General features: G+C 34.0%; 1 protein-coding gene across 2 annotated transcripts in view; it reads left to right on the top strand.

Annotated features, from left to right (window-relative positions):
- Positions 1-20,583, top strand: part of Pdcd6ip (programmed cell death 6 interacting protein) — a 71,349-nt gene extending 50,766 nt beyond the window's left edge. For both annotated transcript variants that reach the window (XM_047530859.1, XM_047530860.1), the window contains exons 11-18: positions 665-776; positions 1,637-1,806; positions 8,414-8,662; positions 9,642-9,776; positions 11,112-11,206; positions 14,133-14,256; positions 15,506-15,693; positions 16,984-20,583. In XM_047530859.1, coding sequence (XP_047386815.1) covers positions 665-776; positions 1,637-1,806; positions 8,414-8,662; positions 9,642-9,776; positions 11,112-11,206; positions 14,133-14,256; positions 15,506-15,693; positions 16,984-17,158 — 1,248 coding nt within the window. In that variant the 3' untranslated portion in view covers positions 17,159-20,583. The remainder of the gene's footprint in view (positions 1-664; positions 777-1,636; positions 1,807-8,413; positions 8,663-9,641; positions 9,777-11,111; positions 11,207-14,132; positions 14,257-15,505; positions 15,694-16,983) is intronic.
- Positions 20,584-23,424: the final 2,841 nt, after the last annotated feature.

Here is a 23,424-nt window from a genome sequence, read left to right as displayed (position 1 = left end):
GCTGTTTTTCAGAGAATTGTAAAAAAAGAATAAGTGACAGATTGTACATGACCTGTGTAGCCTAAAATATTTGCTCTCTGGTGTGTAACAGAAAAGTTTGTTGTTCTCTGCCCTAAGCTATCAGGGATTGTCAGATACCACTGGCTTTAGCATTTGTGTCCATTGATAGATCAGCACTTCCTTGGGTTTCTTTCCAGCTAAGCATTAAAAGAGCATTTTAAAATATGTTAAACACAGTGTTAGTCTCTTGTACTGGGATGGAAGTCTTAAGTTTTTTATTTTCATATAGTTAATCAGTTTTCCCCTTCATTTTATTTATGGCTTCTGAGATTAAAAGGTTTTTGTTATGGCATCTGTTTCTTTATTTTAATCGTAAAACTTTCTTTGAAGTAGTCTTGTATTTCGATATAAGTAATTTCTTATTTTTTCTTCATTTTTATTTTAATGAGAAAGAATGACTAACAATCTTACATTTTAAATACTTTTTGTTAAATACATAACTTGGATTTCTGCAACAACAAAAAATAACTTATATTCTAAGTAGTAGTATAGGAGTGTTTCCATCTCACTAAACTCTTCATCTATATTGGGTGTGATAATTTTAAAATTGCTTTAAAATTTTTATGCTGAAAATAATATATCGATTTTTTCCCTCCTTTTAAAGTCATTAAGATTGTTGGATGAAGAAGAAGCAACTGATAATGATTTAAGAGCAAAATTCAAGGAACGCTGGCAAAGGACAGCATCCAATGACCTCTATAAGCCCTTAAGAGCAGGTAAAAATGTATATAAATGACCTTTACTCAAACTCTCAATTTGGATCTACTTTTTGCTAGTTAGTTAGACTCAGTTGTAAGCTCATTTTTTACTGAAACTTGTACTATTGTGTAAACCCAGGTGTTTTTCCCTCAGTTTAGTATAAAGGTACAAAGTAACAAATGTAATTCATGCTCACTGTAAAAAAATTCAGATTTTTAAAAGAAGGTGTAAAGTGAAAATTAAAACGATCTACCTACCAAATTTCATTTCCTTTTCTAAGCTCTGTGTATTTTAAAAATCATATGAGTTCATATTACATGTATGATTTTTTTTTCTTGGTAGTGAATCTGGGTGCTGAAAAAATGAGTTCTAAGAGTTACTTTGAAGTCAAAAATTACAGTTTTAAGACTTTAATGATTAAGGTTTGTGCTTACTGAGTGGTGTCTTCTTGATGACTGGAGACCTGTTTTATTTCTGCAAAAAGGACATATAATATTGAGATTTTTAAAAAAAATATGTGTTATTCTTTTTAAGTCAGGTTGATTCTTTGAGAGAAGAATACTAGTTAAATAAGTCGTACAAATTTTTGGAGTGATTTGTTTTTGTTGATTTCTGTCTATATTCTTGAATTGTATTTGGCACACACTGGCCATGAAATGTATTTTAAAATGTAGCTATGCCCTTGATTTTATAAATGATTTTGTCATTTTTCCAAAAACAGAAATGCAAAGATTGACAGAAATTGAGTTATTGTTTAGTGAATTGGGATCATAAAGGAATATAAGTAAAGTTGAGGACCAGAACTAAAAGTACAACCAGCTCATAAATATTGCTGTTAGAATCATTGCTGTGCTCTGGAAACTTTTTTCCTCCCCAGAGGGAACCAACTTCAGAACAGTTTTAGATAAAGCTGTGCAAGCAGATGGGCAAGTGAAAGAACGTTATCAGTCTCATCGTGACACCATTGCTCTTCTGTGTAAGCCGGAGCCTGAGCTGAATGCCGCCATCCCCTCTGCTAACCCAGCAAAGACTATGCAGGGCAGTGAGGTGAGAGGGTACATTTTGTTGTGGGTGGTCATATGCTTGTGTTCAGGCCATTATATACAATGAACTGACAATGTCTTATTGTCATATTATAAAAAATGCAGAAGTTTTCTGGGGGTATAGCTCAGTGGCAGAGCACTTGCTTAGTATACATAAGGTCCAGGGTTTGTTTCCTAGCACCACCAAGGGGTGGGGGAAGGAAAGAGAGAGAGAGAGAGAGAAAGAGAGAGAGACATACACACACACATACACACAACACTGAGAAGTAAATAGGGGTTACGTCCATATACACTGTGATAGTTTTTTGTACTGATATTAATATCCTGCAATAATTTGCATTTATCAAATGCCTTTTATAATCTAGGTACTAAATTCTAGATACTACATATGGTCACAATATTTATTTCAGGTTTTATAAAAGGGAGAAACTTGGAAGTGTAGAAAGTTCCCTGAAGTAACCATAAAAAACTGGGTTTGACTAGATACTTTTCTGATCACCAGTTCTTTGTTTCTTACATGATTCTGTACTGTTTTATATCATATTCCACTGGGATTACCTGTGAAGGGAAAACTGACCAGGTATACATGTTAATAAATAGATAACATCATTATTGTATTTCTGATAGGAAGGAAAAATTTGATAGTAGAGGATCTGAGTTGGGGAGTCCTAAAAAGAGGAGAGAGTGCAGGTATAATTTAATGGCTGATCACTATGAGGTAGAGTAATGTAGTAGCATCAAATAGTCTCCAAAGTACATAGGAAAATGAATCAAAGGGCAAGAAATACCACTCAGAACTTCTCGAGAAAGATTTCCTGAGTAGTAGGTTTTCGAAATTATCAAATTGTTCTTTATGTAGAATAATTTCATATATTCATTCAAACAAGACTTACTCTGTAAGGCACTATGATGGGTACTTTGAAAAATTAACAGATGAGTCATATGAAACCTTTATATGGTCCAATGTAGAAAATTGGTAAAGAATAGAAGTTTAAAAATACAACAGGATACATATAAAGGTTACTACAAAGACTTCAATTTGGAACACTTCAGCAATTTGGAACACCTCTCTTGCTGGTTTCTTAGGAAGTTGGCATGTTATGGGAACTGTGTGAAGAGGCAGGAAAAGTGGACTTACATAGGATCTAGGAAGGACTGCATTATTATTATCTAGAGATACAGTGGAAACCAGGCACAGGTGCTGGGTGGCTTTCCCAAGAGAAGAGAAAGCTACCTAGTTCAAGGAACTTGAATCTAAGGGAGAAACCTGATGGACAGGAAATTAGATGCTTGGATGACATGGGGGATAAAAGAGGAAATGATCAGAAAATTATTTGTGAAAAACAAAGAACCCAAAAAAAGAGACTGTGGACCCAGGGAACAGCAACAAATTCTGATACTTTTTCTGTTTTAGAAAAAGTATCCCTTCCTTGTTCTTTTTGTTGTTGCATATATGACCCAGAATATATCTGGCTTTTGTCCTTTGACTTTTCTACTTTTCGTAGAAAAGCAAAAATGATGAGTGCACTGATTCGTTTATATATTATTCACTTATATAAAAATGGATGCTTTTGTTAGTCCTTAGTGGTATTTCACAAGGGAGAAAACATTTATAATTAATAACTTCATATTGAAGTTATTTTATTTAAGCTTGATTTTCCTGAAGTGATACAGCATATATGTTTTATTAAGAAACCCAAGCTTTTTGATAAGGTTATTTTATTATCTAATTATTAAGTCTCTTTGGGCATCTAGTTTTAGATATTGAGACACTCTGAAAATAGTGCAGGTTGTTGGTAGTTTATATTTAAATGTTCTTACATTAAATACTTAGGACCACTGCTTGTGATTGTGTCTCTGATCCACTGAAGTCTGAAACCATCTATGTATGACCCTGGCCCTACTGTGGAGTTGAACCTGGCCAGAATAAAGGGCATCTTTTTTTACCCTCTTTCATAAGGATATTGGCCACTTACACTGGGTATTGCATCTGCCTGAGGGTAATGGAGGGATGTGTTTATAAAAAACCTTTACTTCATGAAAGATATTGCATAAAGAGCTCTGTCCAAAGCTGTGTGCTCTCCCTGAGAGGATTTTTTTTCTAAATCATAAAAAGGCATCTTGTAGTCTTGATTTTTCATATCAGAAAGCTTATAGACAAGTGTTGAGGTTGGCTGCAATCCATTCATTTGGTTCATCACACATTTGTGGAAGGTCTACTACTTGCCAGCAGCTATGCTGAGCATGTGGTCTCTATTAAGGGGTGTCTTCACCTCTGTGTTAGCTTTACTGTAGGGTAACTGAATCAGGTTCCTGCTTTTCTATTGCTTGCAGAGATATTCTCATGTTTTCCTTTTCTGAAAATAAAATGATAGTGTCAAAAAGTAAAGTTGAAAATTTTATTGAGAGCATTTCTTATGTCTCTAATTGTATTTGGTACTGTTAAATGCCATAGAGAATTTTTTTTTTTTTTTTTTTTGTGGTGTTGGGGATTGAACCCAGGACCTTGTGCTTGCGAAGTAAGCACTCTACCAACTGAGCTATATCCCCAGCCCTATAGAGAGTTTTATAATGTAAAACCAGGGACAACAAACTATATTAATAAAAAAATGAAAAAGAGGCTTTGTAATATAAGGGATCTTTTACTGTCTTTGTATGGCTGTCCAAAGGTTCATTTATAAATTAGTTGTTTAAAATGGCATTTCTTTCAGAGACTTCAAATCATGGCGTATTGAAATAGCACAGAATTTATTTAATAATACTGGTCTGTTCCTCATTTATTTGGTTAGAAAATGATGTACATACATTGGGAGGTTAGCTTTTCTTTGTAACTAGAGCTGGTAGGAGAACTTGTGGTTCTTAAATTCTTAGGGTTCTTGTTCCTCATTTTTCCATTGTCCTGTGTATAATTAGTTTCTTACTGAAGAAGAAGTTGCAGCTCTCTGAACCATTTTATCTTCTCATACCACTTATTGATTAAGTTAGATTAAATTAGATTAGCTAACTTTGGGGGTGTTACCATAGTAACTTCAACTTATCCAACTCATCATTTGATGAGAGGATCTTTGTTTCCATACTCTGAGAGTATACCATCTGTTTAAAGACCCTTAGTTTTATTAGACTGTTAAACCTTCTGCATATTCTTTTTCTCCCCAACTTCATTTTTTAAAACTATTCTTTTAGTTGTAGATGGACACAATACCTTTATTTAATTTATTTATTTTTATGTGGTACTGAGGATCAAACATAGTACCTCATATGTGCTAGGCAAGCGCTCTACCACTGAGCTATAACCCCAGCACCCCAGCACCCCAGCTTCATTTTAATTGTCTAACTTTTTTTCTATATATATATATTTAAATTAGACATAGCTTACAGAGAGAGAATAATGTTTTGCTGGGTGTGGTGATGCATGCCTGTAATCCCAGTGACTTGGTAGGCTGAGAGGCTGGAGGAGCACAAGTTTGCTGCCAGCCTTAACAACTTAGTGAGTTCCTGTCTCAAAATAAAATTTTTAAAAAAGGAATAGATATTTAAGTACCCCTGGATTCAGTCCCCAGTACCAAAACCAAAAAGTGAAACAAAACCAGACAACAATAACAAAAAAACCCCAAAGAAACCCCCTCCCCAATTTTTTTTCTCTTCTCTCTCCCTCCCTCCCTATCTTCCTTCCTTCCTTCCTTCTTTTGACTTTTCCTTCCTTCTTTTTTAACATCCTTTATTTTTCTGTTAGGCACACAGCCTTCACTTAGGTCTTAAGTTAAAGTCACAGTTGACTTACTAGTTCATTATCAGTTTAAGGGGAAAGATAATACTGTCAATAGCATTTTTGTATCTTATTGCATCCTGCTCAATACAAAACATACCACTTAACTACAGAGATCGTTATAATTCAGTAAAATAAAGGATACTTTAATTCTTAATCTACTTCTCATTGTTCTTTTATCCCTATCTGAATGCTTGTTTGCCTAAGCCCCTTTAGTCCATAATGTACCCAGCATATATAGAGTTAAATCATAAAACTGAACTAACAAATTAAAATTAGACTGGTATGGTTAAACAGTACCCTATGTTAGAAATTATGTTGAGCACTTTATATGCATTATCTTTGTCTTCACAGTGGTCCTGGAATAGGTACTAGGTACTAGGTATTATTCCCATTTTGTAAGTGAACAAAGTGAGTGTTCTAGGAACTAAGCTGTCCAGGGTTACACAGTAATAACTAAGTCCATTGTATCTACTAAGGGAGTATAGTCATAGTTGATATATTTTTTTGTATGTAATTACATTTCATTTTGATAGTTAGGTTCATTTATTTCTGTATTGTTTTGATTTAATTTTGTATTTTGAATGTGTAAAAATGTTTATGATTCTAAAGTGCATGCAGAGGAATCTCATTCCTATTCATTACTTCTACTTCATTCTCATATATTCTGTACACATTGTACATATATATACGTATTATATACATATTATATATGTGTATATATGTGTATAATATACATATTATATGTGTATATATTTATATCCTAATTTCCCTTCTTTCTCACTCAAAATGAGTACTTTATATGTGTATGTATATATATATATATATATATATATATATATATGCTTTTGCACCCCTTTTCTTCTCCCCTGGCCTCCTCTTCACTCCCCTCTCTTCTCTTAGGGTGCTGAGAATTGAACTTTTTTTTTCCTTTTCAATTAATATTTTTAAAATTAAGATTAGATTAAGATTAGGAGTCTTAGGAGATATGGGTGGTAAACAGAGGCCCAAAAAAGTTCACCTATATTTAGAAGAAAGCTTAGACTTTTCCTCAGGTCTTAGTCCTTCACAAAGGAATATTACTCTGGATATTAGTGTCAAGGAGTTAATTAGGACTGTGAAAGGAAGAGGAGGACAGGAGTTCTCAGAAACAGGCAGGAGATCCATTGGAGTTGCTGGTGAGAAGGAAGGACTGTGGAAATAGGATTCATGGGTATCTTCCTTTGCCTTTTCCTTAATTTTCTTTCTATGAGCATTGGGATAAGCAAAGTAGAGGGCTTGAGATTGGTGCTTTTCCCTTGTAAAGTGAGAGAAATGTGAGAAAAAGGGACTGCTTCCATTAGAACACGGTTAATACAAGGGAGTATTGTGAATCATATGGATGTAAGTCAGAAGTTGCCTGGACTGAATAGAAGAAGTAACACTTAATAATAAAAAGAGATATATGTAACCATCTTTCCCTCCTCTTCTCCCTGCATATAAAATAAACATATGGTATACAGTCCCCTTGCTTGTGTGCTGTTTCCCAGGCTAAACCCCCTTTCTCCATCTAGCATGTTTTCTTCATATCTCTGTTTCTGTCTTCATGTATGTCTCTATATATCTCTCTCTCAGTGTAGTCAAAATAGATTATCTTACTTAAGTCAGACCTTACCTTACCTCAGAGCCATTACAGGGAGGCAGTATAGAGTAGAGTGGTTAAGATAATTGGTTTTGCGGCTGGTATGTCATGCAGCAGTAATCCTAGCTACTTGGGAAGCTGAGGCAGGGGGAATGCAAGCTGGAGGCCAGCCTGGGTAGTTTAGCAAGATCCTGTCAAAAAGGAAGGGGAAAAGAAGAAGGATGGGATGTAGCTCAGTGGTAGAGCATTTGCCTGGCTTGTGTGTGGCCCTGGGTTCAATCTCCAATACTGGGGTTGTGGCGGGGGGGGCATTGGTTTGGAGTTTAGGCATATTTAGGTATCACATTTCACCTCTTTCTTTTACTTTCTCGGGAGAAGAGATGTCTCTGGAAAAGGATCCAAGGAGGTCCTGGAGGAGAGGGGGAACTCAACTCAGGATCAGCAGGGTTCTTGGTATATGTGACAGAAAAGAATTTCAGCTTGAATCAGACAGAGGCATAGACAGAGGTTTATTTAGGAAGGAAAATACACATTGAAGGGAGAATTGGGGCTAACTACAGAGTGAGAAGCCCTTTGGGCTAGGGGTCCAATATTTATAGAAGGGCTGTATCAGGAACTGGACTGGAGGTGGAGCCAGGATGGAGCTATATAATTTCCTACCAGTTTTCCCTGTGCTTGTGTTTTCCTTAATTTTATAAGGGCATAGGCCAAGGGCATGTTCCTCAAGATTTACAATTGTGCTTTCTATATCACAGTGGCTTGTGAGGATGTTTCCTTTAAGATTCAGTATCTTATCTCTTTATTCTAAATCCCTATCTCATATCTGTGTAACCATGTTACTTAATCTTTCTGAGACTCAATTTCTCCACTTTTGGAATAGAGATAATGAATATATACCCTTAGGGTATTATAAGGAATATGTTACATTGTTTTTGTGAAACATTTAATAGTTCCTGGCATGTAGTAAGTGTTGAGTGAATTGTAGCTATTGCTACTGTTGTTATCCCTGTTTTTGTAATCTGAGGCAACTAAAAGTATATAATGATTACATCTAAATAAACTGATGCTTAATTTATACTTCACTCTCTGAGAAATCATCTCTCACTGACCATGAATTAATAACTTTTGTATATTGTTTCCTTCCTGACATTGCTGCTTTTGTTTTGGGGGGGGCAATTACACGAAAATGTCTTTTTTTTTTTTTTTTTTTTTCTTATTGTTTAGGTTGTAAATGTCTTAAAATCCTTATTGACAAATCTTGATGAAGTAAAGAAGGAAAGAGAAAGTCTTGAGAATGACCTGAAGTCAGTAAATTTTGATATGACAAGCAAGTTTTTGACAGCTCTGGCTCAAGATGGTGTGATAAATGAAGAAGCTCTTTCTGTTACTGAACTGGATCGAATCTATGGAGGTCTTACAACTAAGGTTCAGGAATCTCTAAAGAAACAGGAGGGACTCCTAAAAAATATTCAGGTAAAATTTATATATTTAATAAGATACATGTTCAGAAAATTACAGACAGGATACACCTGCATGATACCCGTACCCATTTAGGAAAATGAAATTGGAGAACATAAATTTTAGAGTGGAACATGATACATCTATATTTTGTAAAATTTAATGTGGCACATTGATTGTAAAAAAACTATGAAACAAAGCCATTCTTCTGTTGCTAAAATGGTACTTGCTACTTAGAAATGCTTTGATATTTCAGATAGTTTGGGTTTTTCCAAAAAATTAAAAAAAATTTTTTTAGTTGTTGATGAATCTTTATTAGTTATATATGATGCTGAGAATTGAACCCAGTGCCTAACACATGGTAGGTGAGTGCTCTACCACTGAGCCACAACCCCATCCCTTTCCAAATTTTTAAGATTTTTTTAAGCTTATGTGGGGGGGAAAAAAAATCAAAATTCGTTGGAATTATTGATTCCTGAAATTGTATGGCTAATACATACAGACTTTTGTCAGGCATTGTAAATAATCCCAAACTAAATGTGTTTAGTTAGATGTTTGAAATTAGCCAGAATTTTTGTTTACAAATAAGTAGTTTGGACTATTTAATAAGATTTGAAAATTTGCTTTTAGGAGTTAATATGCAGCATTAAATGTTATGTTTTTTTCATTTTTGAATTTCTATATATACTATAAAGTATTCTCAAAAGTTAAAGTTCCTTCTTCGTAATTATTTTGTGTTATGTATTAGTAGAAATCTGTGGTCTTTATTGGTTATGTTTTGACACCCATTGGATTTGTGATATTTTTTAATAAATTTAAGAAAAGATTTTTAAAGCCCTGTACCACCTCAAAAAAGAAATAGGTATTTCTAGTAATTCTGCAAGCATATATTATCATGTATGCTTTTCATAGTTGAAAAAGGTATTTAAAAATGTAATGAGCTACATTAATTTTATAAGCAATTATAAATTAAATGTATCTTTCTTTTAATAAGGTCTCACACCAGGAATTTTCAAAAATGAAACAATCTAACAATGAAGCTAACTTAAGAGAAGAGGTTTTGAAGAATTTAGCTACTGCATATGACAACTTTGTTGAACTTGTGGCTAATTTGAAGGAAGGCACAAAGGTATGAAGTAATACAAAAGAAACAATAGCTAACAAGTATAGATATGAAAATATAGTTTAGAAAGTTAATTTGTATTTCTAGCTAGACCAGATTATTTCTTTGCTTTGAATTTGTTAGCTTTGATGCCTTTTGCTTCTGTAAGGTTATTATTTAATAAAGGTGGCAGTATTTCATTGGAACTTGTAAAAATGAATTGTATATTTCAGCTGGCAGAAAAAGGGATATAATCATTCTAGGTAACAGAAGTTAGTACAGAGATGTCAAAATACCTTTTTAAGGGTTAGGATGTTGAGCATTTTGAGTGAATTGTGAGGAAAAAGAAGTAGCAAAGGCTCATCTGTGGTGTGAAATGGGTACATGACTTTTATGTTTTGTGTGGGTGATTTGGTGAGGATAGATTTGTAACCTACTTACTTAAAAAAATACACATATGAGCATCAGTGTGCTTACTGAAATATATATATATATATATATATTGTTCATATAGGGGTACTTAACCAATGAGCCATGTCCCCATGTTTTGTTTTGAGACAGGATCTTGCTAAGTCCTTAGGTCCTCATATGTTGCTGAGATTGGTCTCAAATTTGTAATCCTTCTGACTTAGCCTCCTGATTTGCTGGGATTACAGGTGTGCCACTAACTTTAAATGCTATTAAATATATTTTAAGTACTTTCCTTACCTTGTATCTTAAAACGTTTAGGAAAGTGCCTTTTTTTCAACCCCCAATAACTTAACTTCAGCTTTTCAGATACACAAGGTCCTTTGATACTCAACTTCATAAAGATCACTTAATAAAGTTACAGTATGTATTATGTAAAACCCTCTGAAGAGAGCAGGAAAATATTGCATTGCCTTCCAGACAGGATAGTAAAATGCCATCTTGGTTTGACTTAAATACTTTGTTCAAATAGATAAGCTGAGGGAATTCTCCAAAGAACCTTTGGAAATTCTTTGAAGATTGTCTGAAATGATACTTAGATTTCTCTAGTGGATGTGTACATTTACTCCTCCCCCTTAAGTAGTTTTAGTGTCATTATGTAGTAATAAAATTTTCTCTAGAAATTGGGAACATGTTCATATTCATGAAACTTTTAACTTCTTGCCACTTAATTTTTGATGACAGTGTTCTTTAAAAATGATTTTACTGTTTTTATTTTTTGTGAATTTTAGGTCATATTTAAGATTAGGTCATTGGGCTTAATAAGTGCTGTGAATGTCTTGTGCAGAGGATTCAGTTATTCACTTTTTAACTTTTGACAAGTTAGCTTTAGATGGTGTTACTCCCTAGTTTAAAAAATTGTTCTTATTACTCCTGTTTGTTGTTTGCTTACAGTTTTACAATGAGCTGACAGAAATCCTGGTCAGGTTCCAGAACAAATGTAGTGACATAGTGTTTGCACGGAAGACAGAAAGAGATGAACTCTTAAAGTAAGTTTGTTTTTGTGTATCAAAGTGTATTTAAAATATTTTGTATTAAAAATATGATAGAAACTTTTAGGGGTAACTTGGTAGTGTGAGATAGCAATTTCCCTTATTTTCTCCTGAGTATTTTACAAAGCTGGGCCAATATATAGGACTTATTTTGTGCTGAGTGATCAAATAGAGTTCATCCAGCATTGATACAAAGAAATTATTTCTAAAGGTGAAAAAAAAATGAACAAAATTGAACATAACTTAACATATATTGTCACAGAATGTATGAAAATTTTGAGCATACCTTTCATCATGAATTAAAAACAATGATCCTGCAACATGATAAGCAAAGACAAGGTACACACTGGGGAAACAGTATTTGAAACTTATTCATAGTCAGTAAGCAAATTTGTCTTATTTATAAAGAACTCCTTAATTAATGAGAGAAGGAAAAAACCCAAAAAACTAGGAAAAGAATGTGACCCTTATATTTAAATATGTATTCAATATAAAATAAGTCAAAATTACTCTGGGGTAACATTTTTTTTCAGATTGGCAAAAATCTGAGTTTGATAATGTATTTTGTTGAAATAGATCTCATACATTGCCGTGAGAGTACATAATGGTGCAATCTTTGTATAGGGTAATTTAGTTTTAAAGGTCAGAATTATAGATTCAAGCATCCTTCTGATTTTGAAAAACTATTCTGAGGCTATATGTACTAGAAATGACATTTATGAGCTTACTTATTTCTGCATTGCTTATAGCAATAAAGGAATAGTTATAAATCAAGTGTAGAGGGCTGGTGAAATAAATAAAACTATTATCTCTACAGCAAAATACTATGCACATAATTTAAAAAAGGGAATATCTTCAATTTACTGATGTGGGAAGTTCTCAGATAAATAGGGTAAGAAAAAGGATAGGGTACAAAGTGTGCTTTTTGTGTGAAAAGAGAGAAAATAAAAATATTTTAATTGACCTTTTATGCATAAGGAAGCTTTGGATCTTCTTTGGAAGAAATATTATAATATTTTTATTTTCAAATATCCCTCCCTCCCCCCAGCCTCCTGAATATTGAACCCATAGGGTCATAGGGTATGTTTATGTTCAGCTTTGGGCGTTGTTGCCAAACAGTTTTCCAAGGTTTTTTTTCTAATTTATATTCCTATTAGCAATACATGAGTTCTGGTTCAGACAAGGAAAACTATTTAGTCCTCAAAGAAAAAACGAAAACAAAAAAACCAATAACATACTACTTAAGGAAAGTAAATAGTTGCTTAGAAGATAAACATTTTTGCCATTAGCTATTCTGGTGGGTGCATGGAGTTAATATATAGTAGTTTTAATTTTTATTTCCCTGATGACTCATATATTCTTTTTGTATATCTATTAGCTGAATACTTTGATTTTAATGTCTTTTCTTTGAAATCTTTTATCAAAAATTTAATGAGTACTAAAAGAATGTTTTACTTTGAGCTAAACTTTGTTTACACTAAGGATTTAAATACTAATGTCAGTAAGGAATAGGAATTCTGGAAGCATTTTAGTTTTACTTTTTATTTTTGATCTTATGGTTTATTAGCTTTGATTTACATCATTAGTAAGTGGTTAGACTCATTTGTCATATGAATGTAGTGTTTACTATAATCATCTCTGGTATTCATCAAAGGAAAAGAAAGGTCTTATTTTAGAGCTTTATAATATACACATATTTCTTAGATACTTCAAAATCTGACCTTTCACAATTTTAATATTGATGAAAAAATTTATCTTCTAAGCAACTATTAACTTATGTCAAGTAGTTTATTTATTTTTTTTTGAGGAATGTATATTAGTTTGTGTCCGGAGTGTCACATTCATCTTCCAAATGAGGCCCTCTTTGAGGGTGAGAGTATGGATGACAGGTGTGAAGGGTGGCTGTTAATTGTTACATCAGGGCAGCAGGTATTTTTGCAGACATTTTGGGACATGTATTTGCTTGTTAATCAGTGCTGGGAGAGATTGATTGACACCATGTACTACTAGAGTACTTTTTACCTTAGGTATTGTTTTAATGAGTTTTGGGGGTAGATTTCAGGAGGAGATTTTGAAATTTTCTTCTAATTCTTCTTTTTTTTTTGAAGGGGGTATTCTGGGGATTTAACCCAGGGGTCTTTTACCACTGAGCTACATCCCCCCACCCCTTTTCATTTTGAAACAGGGTCTTGATAAATTGCTTAGGGGCTGGGGCTGGCCTCAAACTTTCAGTCCTCCTGCCTAAATCTTCTGGGTCTTCTGGGATTACACGTTCGCGCCATTGCGCCTGGCTCTTACAGTATTTAAATGGTCCTTCCAACAATTTATCTTTTGTGAGTTCACTTTAGTGATAGGTTATGAGTTATCTTTTAATATAAGAACATCCCAGTGTCACATTTCTTTGAATATCTTTAGAAATTGTTCATCTGTAAATTTGCATAATTAGCTTTCACGCTGTTTGATTTTCTCTGAACATTGATATTATATACTGATTAAAATATTTATGAGGCAACTGAATGGTTGTGGTTTTTTGGTAACTTTTGGATAGGTTATGGGAGGAGTTTTCATTTCCTGAATAACTTAATAGAGAGTGGGCAGTCTTACAGGACTGCTTGCCTAGGTGAACACATTCCTTACTTGAGCTGTGACTGTGTGATCTCTGAAAAAGTTTACCTTCTTTCCTAGTCTTCAGAAATAGTATATGATTTAACTTCATTTTATTAAATAGTAGGAAGTAGAAAGATGATTTATTTTATAGTCAAGAATAGAAATGTCATATATTCTAAAATATCATCCCTGTTTAGGTATCATTTTCTGTTTCATATATGAAGAAAAGAAAAACAAGAAAATGACATGGTATTTTATTTGTGGGTTTTAAAATTTATTCTTTGTGTTAAATTCTAATACTCTTGTCTTTAATAAGGGACTTGCAACAAAGCATTGCCAGAGAACCTAGTGCTCCTTCAATTCCTACACCTGCATATCAGTCCTCTCCTGCAGGAGGACATGCACCAGCTCCTCCAACTCCAGCTCCAAGAACCATGCCGGTTAGTAAGCCAAATACATTTTTAAAATAGAAATGTTACATTAATGACAGCTTGTTTGCTCTAAATGATAAAACAGACTTTACATTGGAGGGATCCTAGTGGTCACTACCTGTGTCAGGTGACCAAACTTCTGATGTTTTGCAGTATGTAGAACATGGTATCACTTGTGAGTTCTTGCTAAAAAATGTGAAAGCAGAGTTCAGTCAAACTAAATTTGTGTTGATAGCGAATCAGTGATTAAATAAGAAGCAAAATGTTTAGAAACAATTGGACAAATCTAGAACATGGAACCATTATTGGAACCATTATATGATTCCACTAAGTTGGTCTTTTGTAAAATAGAAAAAAAGGGGAGGGTATATTCTAAATTAAAAGAATAGAAAGATTCATTATAATCAGGTGCAGTACATGGACTTTGATTCGATTTTGGTTCATAAAAATAGCTGTAAGAGCTTTTCTGTGGTGAATAGTGACATCAGAATAATTATTACATGTTTTGGTCAGCTTTTCACTTGACTCCTGAGTGGATATTTTGTTGATATTGGGGAATAATTGTTAATATTTTTAGTGTGAAAGTGCAATTGTGGGGGCTGGGGATATAGCTCAGTTGGTAGAGTGCTTGCCTTGCATGCACAAGGCCCTGGGTTCAATCCCCAGCACCACAAAAAAAAAAAAAAAAAAAAAAAATGCAATTGTGATTATGTAGAATACTGTTATTAGGACTTGAGTGCTGAAGTTTGTAGGGCTGGTGTTAATTTACATTCAAATAGTTCTGCAAATATACAGGTAAATATTTGGATGTAGTTATAGATGAAGCAGATATGGTTAAGTGTTAGTAGTTACTGAATTTCATTGGTAGATAATATGATTGCTTTGTTATACTTTTTTTTTTTTTTTAAGTTTTTAGTGTTTGAAATTTTTGTAAAAAGTTTGGGGAGTAAAAGGAGTTTACAATAATAAACTATACCTGTACTGCTTTTTTCATACCTCAAATGTCTAACCATTGTTGGATATAGTAAATGATAAAATTGTAATTATCAGGAAAAGAGCAGTGGCTGTGGAGTTTTTACAAATTGGACAGTTACTCTTCTACTATGGTACATTTCTAGGGTCAATAAGCCAAGAGTGGGAGTTAGAAATATATTTGGTTGGATGCCAGAATTTCTCATTTTCCCTCATTTATTTTAATTAATAGCAGTTTGAGAAAAACTAGAAATATCTTGCAGTCAATGCTTATTTTTTCTTATAGCCTGCTAAGCCCCAGCCCCCAGCCCGGCCTCCACCCCCTGTGCTTCCAGCAAACCGAACTCCTTCTGCTACTGCTCCAGCTCCTGTGGGAACTGGGACTGCTGCACCAGCTCCATCACCAGCCCCTGGCTCAGCTCCCCTGACACAGGCCCAGGGACCACCCTACCCTACCTATCCTGGATATCCTGGGTAAGGCTACAGCATCATGTATCCCATTGGAGTGGCTAATGATGTTTCTACCTCTGGTTAACCTTTTAAAGACATTGTTACCCCTTCCCTAAATGGAGGTGTCATGAAGGAATGAGCTACAATGGCAGCTTATCCAAAAATTAAATTAACACTTTAGACACTTATTTTAGTAGTTGAGTATGAGTCGTTTCCTAGGTTTTAAAAATTTATACTTTTATTTTTGCCTGTTACATAAAACAAATCTCTTCTGTGTCAAATTCAGTATGTGTTCCTTGGCTGCCTTTATTTAGGTGATAAATGGGTGCCTTTTCTGAGTTCTGTGTAGTGAGACTGATGAGGCCTTGTTCATATCCCTGTGCTTTGAAATCTTGGCATTTAATAAACTATTAGGTAGAAATTTACCTAGTTATGAATGTGCTTACTTAAAGGTTAGCCTTCTTTGTGGCAGTTTCTTTTCTTTCTTTCCTTTTTTTAAATTTGGTGCAGGGAAGGTTGGGGATGGAACCCAGCATCTTGTACATGTCAGGCAAGCTCTTTACCACTGAGCTACACTGCTGCTGTCTTGTGGTAATTTCTTCCTTTTTTTTTTTTAATTATTTTTTATTTATTAATTTATTTATTTTTATGTGGTGCTCCTTAGTGCCTCACATGTGCTAGGCAAGCACTCTGCCATTGAGCTCTAACCCCAGCTCCTTTGTGGTAATTTCTTAATCTTAAAAATCCAGACACTTGACTACCTTTTTAAAAATATGCTCTAAATTCTACTTAATAAGTATACTCTCTTCAGAATATTAGAACTTTATAAATGTATGTGCATTTATAGTGAATATTGATTCTTGTGGAACAGGAATGTATTTGTTTATATTTTCCTGGTACTGGGGACTGAACCCAGGACCTTGTGTGTTCTAGGCAAGTACTCTACCACTGAGCTACATCTCCAACCCCCAGAAACGTGTTTAAAGTATTAGTTTTGCCACATCAAAATGAAGGGACTATTTTTATTCCTTTTATAATAGTTGAATATTTGATCTTATTTCCTTTAATAGTATTATTTTCTGGATAGTATTCAATATTTGATATTCTTTTAATTAATAGGATAAGAATGCTTTTTCTTTAACATGTACCTTAAAACAATTCCTTTTTATCTCTCTTATTCTCTGATATACAGAAAAAGTAGAGAAAAATGGCTTTCTTTAAAAAAAAAAAAAAGACTTTAGAATAATTATAGTATGTTTCACTTTCTAGTATTTTATTTACCAACACATTGTTTTTTGTTTCTTCCTTCATCAGGTATTGCCAAATGCCCATGCCCATGGGCTATAATCCTTATGCATATGGCCAGTATAATATGCCATATCCACCAGTGTATCACCAGAGCCCTGGACAGGCTCCATACCCAGGACCCCAGCAGCCTTCATACCCCTTCCCTCAGCCCCCACAGCAGTCTTACTATCCACAGCAGTAATGTCTGCTCAGAAGCTCAGCTGGTTCAGTTCAGAGGGAGAGAAATACCAACCCTGCAATAAGTATACTAAACTCTATGCTCCGGTTAATATAATGTACTTTACTATACTGAATGCAGTGTATAATTTCTGTCTGTGGCTGAAAGCTAGAAGCTGTGCCCCAGTTCCACATTTGATTGCACACGTGAGATTTTGCTGCTATTGCAGTATAAATACTAGGTATAATAGGATTTGAAATAAATTACATTACAGTTCATAAAAGTTTGAAAATGAGAAATTAAACCTGCAAGTGAAACATTTGAAACTAGTATACTTTCTACATAAGATGCGGTTGGGACATCAGATACTTATAAAGATGGTTTAAGTACGGATATTCAAGGAAATCTTTTTTCTCTTTTGGTTTGTTGATTCAGTTTAATTTCCATTATGATATTTTACGTAATCAAGGCATTGTAAATCTTATAATTTAAAAATAAATTACTTAAGAACAGTTGTCATTGTTATGTTTTGTCATTGATTCTCATTATTGTCTAATTTCTTTCTGGTATTAGTCTCTCATTTTGTATGTTCACAAGTTAAAACAGATACTGTGTTTAAGTGCACAAGCAGTGCAGATTAATAGGTTAAGGACGCTTTATAGGAAGACTGAAAGAATACTATTATAATTTATCTTTCATATACTGATTAGTAAATTACTTTCGACATTTATTTTAAGAAATCCTATAATGTGGAAGAAACACACAATTGTTACCAAAGATTCTTCAAATAAATATACAAGTATATATATATATTTAAAAATATATTTAATGTTTTATTGTTATCATCTCCAGGAAATTAATGCAAATTCTGGTAATAATTCTTTTAGTTTTTTTCATAACCTGGTTAAAATAAATACATGTCATTGACAGTACTGTCAAATGTAATAGAATTGTTTGGAGATAATTTACTGTACCCTTCTATTCCTTTTTTCCACCTTAACTGTCTTAACCTAGTAATATTTAATGCACAGTATGTATAGATATATCTCAGCCCTTTCCCTTTATTTTTCTCCTGAAATATTGGACCATTTTATAATATGGAGATCACGCAAAACAATTGTTGGGAACATGTGCCAGTTCTGAAATAGGCTGTGTATTTAGCATGAGCCTCTGCTGTTAGGATAGTAGTCACTGTATAAACCTCAGTAAAATAATGAAGATGCACCATGGAGGGAAAAAAGAAGAAAGGTGTGAGTTGGGTAACATCACAGTGGGGGCTGTTCTGAACACATTAGGTTATGAGCAGATTTCCAACGAATCTGTGTTTAGTTTCTGAGTTCTAATGCTGATCTTTTCTTGCATTATTGTTTCATTTAAATGATACTGTCATTTGGTCCACTGTTGTTTTCATTGACTATTTAGATTTATATTTTGAATGTTAGACTGAAGGTATGATTGTAAAAGGGATTAAATTGGTTTAAAAATATATGTATATTTTAAAGAATCTTACTTTGTTGTATGTAGAAAACACAAAGACATGTTAATTCAATATAAATAACCTTCAATTACATGGAATATTGAAATTGGGTTAAAGTCTAATAGTTAAACATTGGCAAAAATAGTTTTTTACATATCATTACGTTTTAATACTTTGGGTTTATCAAAGTGTGAGATGGGTTTGTCTGACTCCTCTGTAAATGGCATTTAAGTTCTACATTTTCACCACTTGAGGTATCTTGTACTAACATAAGACGCCCAGTGAGAGTTAGTGATATTCCAATTTGCAAGTTTATAATTCTTATTAATGCAGAAACAAGGAAAAAACAAATTGGCCTGAATATTCTCTTGGGGAAAGAGGGCACTAAAGAAAAGGGTAAGTGCATCAGAGGGCCACAAGAAATACAAGGCCAGTTAGCCCATTCCATGTGCAAAGCTGGGCCTGCTCCCAGAGAGCCACAGAAAGATGATGTAGAAACCTTAGAAAAGAAGCCTCCATGGCTCCTTGTGGCTGCTTCTCTCTGCTCCCCTGTGTTAGCCTCTTTCATGTAGTGACCCAGACTCATTGTCAGTTCACTCATCCTCTAGGTTTTAAAATATATTTCTTTTTGTCACTCACGTTTAGGTACAGAAAACTGTCTTTGTAACCCTGAGTGCTGGGTTTGTCTTCATAGGCTGATAATATTTGCATTGAGGTGATGTGAAAAAAAGCCTTCTCTTGTATGTATTTTACATTCTAGCAAGCAGGAAGAAAGCCCTCACTCAGACTGGTTTTTGTATGAAACTTTTTAATCTGCTACCAAGCTTCCTGTGTTCTACAAAATACCCTAAAAAGCAATGGATAATGCTGTTTATTTACAGGTAGGAGGGCTCTACTCTGTGGCTCAGGTATGTTGTATAGTTTGACTTTTTTGTTAGATTCTTAAACTAAGGGAACGATTCTCAGGCCATTTATGTTTGGCTTTGGGATTCTGTTTTAAAATGGATTATAGTATATTATGACAATGAAGCTCTGCATAGAGAAGCTAGTAGGGGTAAAACTGTCTAACTTCTATTTCCTGTTCTTGGTTGGAGACAGATGGCCTGACTTCTCAGTCAGGTGCAAAACATGGGTTTTAAGAGAGCTATTCCTATGCCCTTTGGTCTTTATTCTCAGTCAAGAAAAATATCATTTATCACCACAAAGCAGTCTTTGTAAGCTATCCCTGTACTGGTCACTGCAAAGTAGGCTTTGTAAACTATCCCTGTACTGATTCCCATCTTCTTTGCAATTTATAATTGGCCCCACCCCTGACAAATCTAAGGAGTAACAGAAAAAAAGAACAGATTTCACAGAGCCTGGTGTCCCTAATGTTCTATCCCAGTCAGCAGCCTTTCTAGTCCTCAAAACACATTTTCCATTAAAGCTTTACAGTTTGCAAAAGTGCTTTGTACACATTTTCTAATTTCATAAGCAGGATAAAATATAATTTGTTAAGTAGGCTTCAGTTTGCTATGGGATTTTTTTTTTTTTATGATTGGTATATCTTGAATAGTCTTGCTACAACCCAGTGGCATCTCATTTTTTTAGACGTATGCAATTAGTTAATTCTCAGTATAGGAGAGGATACAAAGCAGGAAAAAAAAATCCTGCTACAGTGTTACAATTGCTGGTTAAATACAGACTTTAGAACTAAATGGTTGATTATAAGATTTACATGGAAGAGCAAAGAAGGAAAATTATATTTTTCAAGAAAGAGAATATTCAGGCTTTATTTCTGGTATGAAGTTTATATTTTTAAAAAAATTCTATATTATCACACCAGAGATTTTAGATTCTTTTCTGGTTAAAAACATTGCTGGTAGTTGGTTTATATTTTTATTGTATTCATTTCTCTTAGGGGGAAAATTGTAAAGAAACAAAAAGGTTCCAGATGAATGTATCATAGAAATAAAAGTTGAAAGATTCTTACTTCCTTGGAGTATGAATTCTTATTTAAAGTGTTTATCCTTCAGCTTTATAGTTTCCATAGTTTCTTGGATAAATGGTGGGTTGGGAAATAAACACCCACTTTGACTAAATACTGGGGACTACAAAATGAAGACAGTGTTGTTTATTTTTTTTTTTTAACAACTCTGAACTCTGTAATTTAACTATCATCAGTGGGCCATGTTTTTCATTACTTAAAATTTACCCCAGTTCTTTCAGATATATATTTAAGAACCATCTTTTAGGCCAATTTTTGGAAATGATCAGCAAAATTACCTTGACATTCAGTTGATCAGAGGAGGAGGAAAGTGGTGAAATGTACTAATTAAGACATTTTCTTCATTCTTGTCCCATATTTTAAGGTCACATTTGAAATTATATTGCTATGTAACTCAATATACACAATTTTTATCAGAAAATGTTGATGTGTGTTTTTAAAATTTGTTGAATAAGCTATCTCTAGGAATAAGTCAATAGTCTGATGTTCCTATTATGTATATTCTAACAACCATTGAGCATAGTTAAATCAGATTTTCTTTTCACTTCTTTAGCATATGGTTTGGAAAATATAGAGAGTTCACACTGAGGGACTTGGAAATTCAGATGAGTGATGAGAAGAAATAGTGGGGATCCAAAGAGCCTTCCCTGGATCTTGGGTTCTGCTGTGCCCCCAACAAAAGTGTATAAGAAGACTGCATGCTGGGGCTGCTTTAGAATTTATCACTCTTTACTACTGCAGTGCATGATTGGTTTAGGAGCTACCTGTGAGCAGACCCAAATTTGTCTAGGGCCCCAGAGTGCTGCAGGCCACTGAGCTGCGGGGCCACAGGCTACTGCCTCCCAGTGTCCCGGCCTACTACCTGGTGTTGTCTTTGTAGGCAGTAATCCAGGGCAAATTCAAGTTGTCCACCTTTTCTGCTCCTTGGCATTCTTGCCTACAAGGGATCCTGTTTCTGTCAGTTCTGTGGCACCTGATATCCTTCCTTCTCATGCTGTTATCTTTCTTTTTCTCCTTTTTCTTTCTCCTACTTGGAAGGAAGCTGATCATTTTGGTTTCAGCTGGATAATCTAAAACAATTTATCTTAAGGTCAGCTAATTAGCAACTTCAATTCTATTTGCTATCTTAATTTCCCTTTGCCATGTAACCATATTAACAAATAGTTTTCTTATTTTGCTCCCTGGGTTGTGCCGAATATGATATATCCACTAGTTTCTCATCAACAGAAGTGTAGAGATTTACATTGCAGTGGTAACTCCCGGAAGGACACATAGGCCCAACTATCAGCTTCATTCTCTTTAATGAAATAGTATTTGCTTCCTAAAGGAAGGTTCCCTTTCTTCATATTTTATCTTCTCAAAGAAGGTCTTTTATCAGTTTCTTTACTATTGAAAATTTCAGAATAGAAAAACAATGTAGAAGTAGGAGACTCTGCACAAGGCAGGCATTTTGTAGACTTGCTGTTGTGTAAGAGATGTCTTGCTAAATCTTTTTTCTCCCCATATAGGTAATGTACAGAAATTTAACCATTAAAATTGGGATTTTAATCTAGTAAAATTACCTGATGATGATGAAACTTTAAAAAATTAATAGACATTTTCTTAGAGCAATTTTAAGTTTATAGAAAATTGAGCAGAAAGCACAGAATTCCCATATACCCCTGCCCCACCCCTTTACAGTTTCTCTTACTAACATCTTGCATTAGTGTGTTTCATTGATACAATTAATAAATGAATGCACATTTTCATTAACTGGACTCCATAGTTCACATTAAGGCTCATTCTCAGTTGTACATTGTGTGGAGTTTTGCCAAACACATATTACAGTATCATATAGAACAGTTTTATTGTTCTAAAAAACCCTGTGTTCACCTATTCATCCTCCCTCCTCAACTCTGTAACCATTGATCTTTTTATTGTCTCTAGTTTTGAAATTTCCTCCATGCCTTTTCATGGCTTGATAGCTTATTTCTTTTTTGGTGCTAGTATTCTATTTTATGGGTATATTGGGTATACCAGTTTGGTTATCCATTCATCTTGGTTGCTTCTAGTTTTTGACAATTGTTAATAAACAATCAAGCGAGTTTGGACATAAATTTTCAACTTATTTAGGTGAAAACTGGAGCATGATTGCTGGATCAGATGATAAGAATGTATTTTGCTTTGAGAAACTGCCAGTTTCCAATGTGGTTGTACCATTTTGCATTCCTACCAGCAATTTATGAGAGCTCTTTATGTCTCTACATCCTATCAGCATTTGGTATTGTTTGGATCTTAATCATTTTGGTATGTGTGTAGTGGTATATCATTGTTTTAATTTGCAATTTCTTAATCATTTTAAGACATAGAACATCTTTTCATATGCTAATATACCATCCTTGGTGGGGTGTCCAGAACTTTTATCCATTTTTAGATTGGATTGTTTTCTTGTTTTACGGGTTCTTTACCAGGCATGGTTTGCAAATACATTTCTTTCCCTGAGTCTGTGGATTTTATTTTCATTCTTTTAACAGAGCAAAAGTTTCTTATTTTAATGAAGTCAAACTCATCAACTTTTTTTCTTTTATGGATCATGCTTTTATATCCAAAAATTTATTGTCAAACCAAAGGTCACCTAGTTTTCTCCTATCTTACCCTGTAGAAGTTTTATAGTTCTCTGTTTTACATTTAGGTCTGTCATCCTCTTCCTCATTAATGAAGGATAATTTCACCAAATGCAGAATTCTAGGGTGGTGGTGATTGTCTTTCAGTACCTTATATATTTCACTCCACTTTCTTCTTGCTTACATGGTTTGTGAAAAAAATTTCAATGTAATTCTTATTCTT

The sequence above is a fragment of the Sciurus carolinensis genome, chromosome 17 (assembly GCF_902686445.1).
Source record: "Sciurus carolinensis chromosome 17, mSciCar1.2, whole genome shotgun sequence".
NCBI classification, from domain to species: Eukaryota; Metazoa; Chordata; class Mammalia; order Rodentia; family Sciuridae; genus Sciurus; species Sciurus carolinensis.
Note: the sequence above shows the minus strand (reverse complement) of the source record. Positions and strands in the feature narration are given on the sequence as shown.